At 35.4% G+C, this 9,245-nt stretch overlaps 1 protein-coding gene across 2 annotated transcripts; it reads right to left on the reverse strand.

Annotated features, from left to right (window-relative positions):
* Positions 1-1,276: 1,276 nt before the first annotated feature.
* On the reverse strand, positions 1,277-6,655 carry LOC145562502 (protein TWIN LOV 1-like). Of its 2 annotated transcripts, XM_081622803.1 has the most exons (9): positions 6,503-6,655; positions 5,214-5,877; positions 4,344-4,551; positions 4,183-4,247; positions 3,044-3,123; positions 2,907-2,962; positions 2,738-2,801; positions 1,719-1,767; positions 1,502-1,640 (listed from the first exon to the last, which is right to left on the reverse strand). In XM_081622803.1, exons 2-8 carry the CDS (start codon positions 5,791-5,793, stop codon positions 1,741-1,743), a joined length of 1,080 nt encoding a protein of 359 aa, XP_081478929.1. In that variant the 5' UTR covers positions 5,794-5,877; positions 6,503-6,655; the 3' UTR covers positions 1,502-1,640; positions 1,719-1,740. The 2 variants fall into 2 exon arrangements, with proteins under 2 accessions (XP_081478928.1, XP_081478929.1); XM_081622802.1 differs by lacking the exon at positions 1,719-1,767 and having other exon boundaries at positions 1,277-1,640.
* Positions 6,656-9,245: the final 2,590 nt, after the last annotated feature.

Genomic DNA, 9,245 nt, shown 5'->3' on the forward strand with positions numbered 1-9,245 from the left:
GCTAGCATCTGCAATATTCATATGCATCATGTGTGCTTATGATGGTGCCTCTATAAATGCCCGTTCGTGCGTAGTTTGTAGCAAACATTGTTTAGATATAGTCTTATCAAACATGACATGTGAATGTCTCATATTGATAAAAGAAAATTGAGAGTTAATCGTGTCTGAATAAGTGCATCAATTTAACTTATAGATTATTCATATATATCAAAACGTTGATTTGATTTTAGACTATTACTAGGTTAAATCCCGTGCAATAGATGCACGATTGTTAAATAATTTTAGTGGCAACAAAATTATAAAAATAATATAAAATATAAAGGTTCAACACACCAATTACTAAAGAGTATGAAGTATGTTTAAAAAATAACCACTGATGATAGTTATAAAAAGCTTATTACAAGTATATCAGAAAGTTTAGTTTAAAGTTTATGTAAAGAAAATATAATAATTTAAATACGAAGTACAATCCTTTGAAAGAATACGAATATCTTTTTTTTTTTTCTTTGTTTTTTTTGCAAATACTATTGGAGGGACATTTTTTAATGTAATGCTGCCAAGTGTCCCTCATAGTTTTGCCTTTAGTAATATGTAATAGATAGATATTATGTAAAATTTTGTTAAAATAGTCGTAAGGTATATGTCCATAATATCAACATTATATTTTATTTGCTCATATACAATGAAAGATATTAATGGTCAAAGTTGTGCCTTAACACATTGTGTCAATCAAGCCAATGCACTTATTCACATTCAAAGTAATGAGTTACTCGTCTCATTTCATTGTCATATCTCTTCACATGATGATGGGTGCGACCCAAACTTACTCAAGATGAAGATTAATGCGTACTAAATTATAGGATTGAAGTACTTTTGTCGTAACTAGTGAAGAACAACTTTGTATGACTGAGAGGAGATGAAACCTGCACACTCTTATCTCTTACGTAGTCTAGTGCTATCTAGAACTGCTTGAAGGTAGCTCAATAGCTCATCATTTTCTTACTTTAGATAGTATATCATCTCACCTTCTCCAAATTCCAAGTGTTGGTTAGTAACTAAGTATTAGCACTAAGTTCCTGCAAAATTTTAGTACTAATACTCCATTTCTTAGCAGCTACACTCCGGTACTACCCACAGAGCTCTATCTAAACAGTCTAAATTTAACTCCTTCCTGTCCTCAACAAGATTTAATTGGCGATTTCCCTGTTCACCTTAATTAGAATGAATAAATAGACAAAGCAAAAGTTGATAATAAGAGGTAAAATTATATATGTGGTATGCATACTGAAATCTCAATTCTTATCTTATACCAGTATAATTTTTGTACAATTCATCAGGATAAATCAGAAATATGGTAGTGTCTCTTAGGCTGCATTCCTGTAATGCAATGTCGATGGAGATTACAGAGAATTCGACTAAGATATATTACAATATTGCAGAGGCAAAATTTTGAGCACTAAGTTGTGTGCCAAAATGCAGGATGATCGCTCCTATCGTCTAGAAGAACCAAGCCCCATAGTTGCACTCCTTACAGCGACTTTAACTGCAGCTATAGCACCAAGCTGCCTCAATTCTGGGTTCAATGTTTGTTCATCTTGATTTATACAATCTTCCATATGAACCTCGACAAAGTATGCTACCTGAAGAGTGAAAACCGCAAAGATTGAGACAATGTACAATAAAGCCTTTAATCCCAACAGAGGAAGATAGAGGATTACAGCAAATTAACAATATGCCACTTCAACTAGCAAACGTGGTGTAGACTAGCTGCACAATGTAGCATACAAGTGAAAAAAACACAGAATTTTCATTCCTTCGATGTCATTTAAGCACAATATTGAGGTCCCATAACATTTTCTATTCCCAAGTTCAATTGGATGAGCAAGACTCCAAAAGCGGTCCTTGTACACAATGAGATGTAGTTATGGTGCAACATTTGAACCACAGTAACATAGAGTACTAGACAAACATTAGATAAACAGGTAACAGCCTTTTGCAAAGCACTGCTCCGTAAAACTGAAGGACAAGTCATGTATTATACACCAAGTGACAAGTCTGTAGGCCAAGAGGTCTTAAAACCAAAGTGGCCGGCATAATTGACGCACAGGTCAAGGGTGATAATATGCAAGAGAACACAGTAAAAGCTAGGTGTTCTGCAAGCAATTGAGAAGCTTGAAGGAACTGAAAACTGCTCTCCAAAAGCAGAATTAGCACTATTTTTTTCGTAGAGCGGAAATCCACATTCTATTATTCAAATAAGACTTGAATCTCCCACAAAGAAAAGTTTATATATCAACAAACACCTTGAAGTTGATGAATGAAAAAATAAATAAAAGAAGTTGAAGTCTCAGACAGCTACTAGGATATTCAACATATCATGAAGTGTCCATAGGCCACTTTCTATAACCTATGCGGCTATGCCAACCGAACAGAAAAACCCACAGCCATGTAAAACTAACTTCCCAAAGCAAGAACATGCTATATAGAGTGGGCTTAAAACTTCCCAACTTATTCTTCCAAAGACCATTACTATGATCTCAGGACCTTAAATTGAAGATGAATAATGGTTTTGCATTTGATAACATGGGAAGGGAAAGTTTCAAACATGAGATGCATCCAGATGCAACTGAAGTGAATGCAACAGTATATCGTGCATCTCATAAATTTTTTTTAAGAAAAAGGCATTGACTTGATTACCACACAAAAGAAAAATAAAATTAAAAAGCTTTAAAATTACCTTTCCAGAAGCATTTCGTACAGGTGATAAATGAAGTAGATTCCAGAATGAAGTTATGTCTTTTCTGAAAAGTAAACCAGCCAACAAGATTATCCTACTGTCTCAAGAATCTAGAGAAGCTGTTTATCAAGAATTTAAATTGCTGTACTATACTAATTAAGGTACTAACCTATAATCTAGGATTCGGGCTGTGCATGGCTTGCCAGTCTGAATGCACTCATATATCTGCACAAAAAATTGGTACCGGTAATTCTACTCAGTTCCAACTTCAAGGATTGGGGGGGGGGGGGTCCTAAGAGGAAATACCTGCAACAAGGTGGATGGATCCGTATCAGAGCCACTTAAGAATCTATGCTTGCGGCCCAACACTTCATGTCTATCATAGCCTACAGGGCAACAATCAGATTATTCAAGTTCCTATTAATCAAAAAACATCTAAGTTCTTTCAAAAAAAAAAAAAAAAAAAAAAAAAACATCTGAGTCATTAATTGCTTAATTAGCAGGTAAGCAAGGTGATAATTGGGTGGACAGATGATCATATATAATTTGATATCATATTGGATGAGAATGTTACTTAGACAACTACTCCCCTGGCATTTCCATAAATAATCTTCACATATTCCACAAAAATATTCATGTTACTCAAAATAGAAAGCTCACCCACACAACCCATGTGATTTGAAACCCTCCACTAACTCTCTCTTATACTTCCTTCGTTCTTTTTTACATGCCCTGCTTGCCAACATATAATCCATCAAGATCTTTACGAGTAATTCTCAATGAGTAAAAATTATAAAAGTTAGATATTGTTGTAGTATTTATTGAGACGATTCCAACAAGATCCTACATAATTGTATTTTATTCTTACATATAAATCATAAAAGACGGTCAAAGACGAGGATGTGAATAGTTTGATAGTCAAACTAAGTCAAATAAAAAAGAAGGTAGGAAGTATTCTACTTCATGTGGGTCCTCTTACCCTCTATTATTCTTTTTAGAAATGTTTCTTATATTTATTCTTAATCCGCCACATCTACCAAAAAAACTACCCCATCCTTTATATTCTCTTCATCATTTTGTAATCCTGATCTGGTTTGACATAGATAAACATGAATTTTAGAAGCCTCCTGCTCTTTTAACTAAAATCTACGCTAATGCAGAATTTTCAGCCAGTTCCCTCTCATTTCAGTAGTTTGGATTTTCAAGGGAAGACCATTTGAACTCCCAACTAGCACCAACAAAAGAAAAGCATAAAGGGCAGATTAACCTTAACCTAGAGTCACAATATGCGATTCAAATGTGAGTCAGAGCAGGAAGAGACAACGTGACAGATTGTCATTATATTCAATCATAGACTACATATCAAAATATGGACATAATTAAAAAAAAAAAAAAAATTCCAAAGTTTTTAGAAAACTTGAGACTAATAGGGAACCATAACCCACCAGTTAGTTTCAAGAATGCTTCACTTGCATAAATAATGGGCATGCTCGGTAAAAGTGGATCAATTCTGAAAGCCAATGAAAAAGTTTAATCAGATATTCAAACCCTATTCAAAAAACTGATTCATAATGAGTGGCAACAAATAACAATCTTAACAACTCACAATACAAAGCTTTGTTTGATTCTACCAAGAGATGTTAGTAAGGCAGAGTTTAAAGTGCTCTGCCCCTCCACACAGCACCTCTTCTCAGAAATAGATTTGCCCCGTAATGCACTGTACTGAGTTAGCACAGACAAAATGTTGGTAATAGACGTAGTAGCTTTTTGCTTATCAAGCTCACTTGCTTCACAAAATTCCTCAACCTCTACTCCTGTCAAGCACAATATAACACCTTAGAAGTTAGAAGCCAATCAAGCCATATATGAACCAAATTTTATACAGCACAAAACGAATGTTTGATGCAGACAGAAATTTATTCAAAGTTGTTTCAGACAAATCGAAGATGAAAATCACAAAGAAAATAACAATGCTCAGCTCGCTAGCTCATAAGCTTAGGGACTACTCCGTAGTTTATAAAGGTCAAACAGTGGAGCAAACATTGTTCAATTTACCCACAACATCATGACTATCAAAGAGAAGCTTCCAAAAATGCAAAATTGAGATAAAGACGACAGAAATACTGTAAAGCAACTCAAAAAAGCTATACTAATTTCCACGTCCCAGTCTAAATCAGAATATTAAAATGCTTCAATGTACTGAGAATATGATATGCATTTAGTTAGCACAATGTAAAAAGATATACAAGCTGCCAAAACACCATAGTGACATACACATTCTAATGTCATATGCACACATTAAGAATTGACCAAACAAGCACAAGCTTTAAGCATTCCACAGTTGTAATCACTTAATGTGGTTAAAAATCTTACCAATGAATAAGCTCCTAATACAAGCAGACTTGAGCTGAATTAAATGATGCAATCAAACAAGCAAAACAAAGCAATAAGGAAATCTTTGCTGGAAATGTCTTACCTATATCCGAGTCAAAAAATGAATCAAATGCGGCGCTATGACTCAATTCAGACACAGAATCCGAGCACACCTCTCTCCTACAAGACCCGAGCAAAAATTCACGCGACTTAACCCCATCTTCACATAAGCAAAAATCACTCCTACTATGTCCACTCCCCGAACACAATGGCTTCCTCGAAATTGGGACTTGAACAGCAACAAAATGGATTACCCTTCCATTCTCCCCACTAATAACCGGACTCATAGAAAACAAAATCCAAAAGGGTGTCCCATTTTTATGATAATTCAACAAACTAACTTGAATTGCTCGTTCTTCACGAATCGCCTCTCGTATTTCCATCACTGTCCTCCTACTAGTCCCTTCTCCCTGAAACATTCTCCCATTTCTCCCAATCACCTCATCTCTAGAATATCCAAACATCTCTAAAAACCCCCGGCTTGCAAACACAATAGGGTTTCCAGAAATACAAGGATCAGTTATAGTAAAATTACAGGGCAATTCATCTAAAGCTTCATAAACCCAATTTGAGTAATGGGTATCAACAGATTGTTTAATTACTAGTTCCAATTGTGATTCCATAACCCTATCCCTTCTTTTCTTACAATGGTGCAACAATCCAATCCCATCAGGCAACTTAACCAAGCAATATCTTACCACCTAATTCTGTTACATAGTACAACAACAGCAATTTCAATGCATTAATACCAATCAATTAAATGGGGTCAGTTACATGAACCAACCATAAAATCTCTACTGGTTGTTTACCAAAAAAAAAAAATGTTAAATAGTTGTTCAATCAACAAAAAATAACTACTCCTAACATAAACAAACAAATACAAGTATATATTTAATCAACTGAAAAATTAAGAAGATTGACACAAATATTTTTAATTTATTATTATAAAACACAAAGATTGAAAGGGTATACCTTTTAAACTCCCTTTGTAAGGATTATGTTTGTTTATGGTGTGAAGTTTATAGTGAAAAATATGGACCCATGATTAGTGGAATTGAAAATATCTGATTAAATATGTGGATTTCAACAAGTAATACAAGTATTAGATACCCGTAAAATAAACAATTGCTTCCGGTTCAACAATATGGAAAGGAAAATTCAAAACTTTTTTTAATGATTGAGAGAGAGAAAAAGAGATGAAGACTTTCGTTTTCTTATGAAATTGAAGTAGAAATATTTATATCACATGTAAAAAATTAACGAAAAGAAATATATGGTGAAATATTTATTCAAAATCATTAAAGAAAAAAATAAAATTTTTATGTGATTCACCTGGAGGGGGAGAATTGTGGACCAAAGTTGAAGTTGGTGATGCTTGAATGTGGAAGTGTTCCTGGGACTCACATAGTGTTATGTTTATTTTGGTAACATTAATGGCATTTGGATTAGGCTGATGCAGATCTGAGTAAGCTATTTTCGATTATGTAACGAACAAATATCAATAATGAGCCAGCTAAGGATAAAGTAGAGAGAGAAATGTTAGTGATTTAATCCTTAATTAACTTAAAATATAACCTTAAAATTTATTGATTGTTCTCTTCGGCAATAGTTAGGTTCCATTCAGTATCACTGTCAATTTATTACTTTATCCGTTTCTGAATAATTTGATAACTCAAATATGGCACTAGTGCCAATGTATTAGTTTTACCTTAAATATATACCCCATTCGTATTTAACAGATCAATCTTTTTGGCCTAATTTTTGTCCTAAAATATTCATCTCATTTGCTTTAATATACACTCTAATTTTATAATAATATTTGTTCAAAATTAGATTCCCCATGTAAATTTTGCTTTTTTCATGTATTTTTATTACTTTCTCTCTATACTTTTTTTTACAAATCTCATGTAAATTTATCTTTTCAATGTATTTTTATGACTCCATAGTTTCCCTTTACAGTTAGGAAAATTTGATTCTAATATTCCAACTTTTGCCTGATCTTTTTTTATTAACCCAACCTTTCGATTAATCACCAATAATCCAAGTTTTGGGGGTATTCTATTTTATTAGGCCAAGATGACTGGTAACCTTTTCTTCCGGTACTATAATATATATATATATATATATATATATATATATATATATATATATATTCTTTTACAATTTTTAACACAAAAAAGGTTAATGATAAGCATTTAATATACTTCTTTTTTTATTATTAAGTTGGAAATTTATGAACTATTCACGAGTAAATCGGTGTAATAAATGTCTATTTATTATCAATTCTTTCCATTTTAGTTGCATATATCTTTTTCCAAAAAAAATAAAAATAAAAAAGCTCCCCTGCCAACCCTCTTTACCCCCAACGGAAGGCCGGCAACCACCCCTTCTTATTTTCTGGGTTTCAAGAGGTGAGGGGTTCACGGTGCCCGATTTCTCAATTTCAAGGTGGTTTACAGTGCCGAAATTCACAATTTCAAGAAGGTGGGAGTTTCTGGGTTAGGGATTCGGTTGGTGGTTTATCTGGGTCATGGGTTGGGGTATCGGGTTAATTAGGGTTTTCAGGTTGGGGATTCAAGAAGAGGGAGGGTGGTCGGAAAATCGATTTAATGGAGGGGAATGGGAGGGGAGGTAAAAAAAGGCTGGAGACGACCGGACGGGTTAGAAAATCGATCTACGTCTCATAGTTTTTGGGAGTTGTGGTGGTGAAGGCTGGCATTCTTGGTTGTGGTGCATGTGTTGGTAGTTATTGGTGGAGTTGTGTGGGTGAAGGTTAGTGATTTGAGGTGGTGGAGGTTAAGAGGTCTCCCGGGAAAGGGAAGGAAGGGGGAGGAGGGAAAGCCTTCCAACAATTGAAAGAGCACTTAATGAACACCTCGATGCTTGTTAGCCCCCTGTATGGGGAGACATTGTTTGTGTACTTGGCTATATTTGACTATACCTCTAGTGCGGTTGTTGTTGCTAAAAGAGAAGAAGGCCAAATTCCAGTATGTTTTGTCAGCCATGTCCTACGGGGGGCCAAGACGAGATACACTCTTATTGAAAAGGTGGTGTAAGCTTTAGTGATGGATAGCAAGAAGTTGTAGCTATATTTTCAAGCACACCCAATCAAAGTTCTCACCAGCCAGCCAATAAAGAAAGTGTTAGAGAGTAAAAATCAGTCCGCCTAGATGACAGATTGGTCAGACCATCTAGCTAATTTCGAAATTGAATTTGAGCCCTGCAAAGCCATAAAAGCATAAGACTTAGCCGATTTCATAGCAAAATGCTCCCACAAGCCAACCCCAAGGGACACCTTAACCCCCTAGACTCTCTATGTTGATGGGTCGTCTAGTAAGGCAGGGAGTGGGGTTAAACTAGTAATCACCTCCCTAGAGGGAATGAAGTTATGAATATGCTATCAATTTTTCTTTCCATGCATTAAACAATGAAGCTGAATACGAAGCTCTCATCTCTTGGGGCTAAATCTATGTTAATTCATGAAGATCAAGTCAGTTCAAGTATGCTTAGACTCCCAGCTCATTGTAGGGCAAATTACAAAAGAATTTTAGGCGAAGGAAGAAAATATGAAGGCCTACTTTGAGAAGGCTGACAAGTTAGCAAAGATGTTTGAAAACTTTGAGTTAAAGCATATCCCCTACTCGAAAAGCAGGTCGATGCTCTTGCTCGTCTGGCAAGCTCAGCCGAGGGAACAGCCCCTCGAAACATCATGTGGGAAGTCCTAGAAAAACCAAGTACTCATGAGCTTGTCATCATTGAAATCGATAGAGGGGACACTTGGATGGACCAAATTATTCTTTGCTTGAAGAGAGAATTGCCAACTGACACCCCCGACTATCAGACAATCAAGAAGTGGGCTGAGTGGTTCATACTACATGATGGGATCCTTTATAAGAAATCCTTCACTCACCCGTTGCTCAAATGTATCACCCCGAAGGAGGGAAATTATGTTCTTAGAGAAATTCATGAAGGGGCATACGACAGCCATCAGGGCGGATGAACCACCGTAGGAAAAGCGCTGAGGGCCGGGTTTATTGGCCAACCTTGAGGCACGATGCCATGAAACTTATAAAGA

This window comes from Chenopodium album, chromosome 10 (assembly GCF_948465745.1).
Source record: "Chenopodium album chromosome 10, dcCheAlbu1.1, whole genome shotgun sequence".
Taxonomy (NCBI): domain Eukaryota; kingdom Viridiplantae; phylum Streptophyta; class Magnoliopsida; order Caryophyllales; family Amaranthaceae; genus Chenopodium; species Chenopodium album.

What these genes read in the sequence shown, in the direction of transcription:
- LOC145562502 (XM_081622802.1), bottom strand. Translation starts at nt 5,793, where the DNA reads ATGGAATCACAATTGGAACTAGTAATTAAACAATCTGTTGATACCCAT. An exon ending in ATCCATCCACCTTGTTGCAG is followed by an intron (nt 2,963 to 3,043) that starts GTATTTCCTCTT and finishes TTTTTTGTGCAG; the next exon opens with ATATATGAGTGCATTCAGAC. An exon ending in GCCCGAATCCTAGATTATAG is followed by an intron (nt 2,802 to 2,906) that starts GTTAGTACCTTA and finishes TTTACTTTTCAG; the next exon opens with AAAAGACATAACTTCATTCT.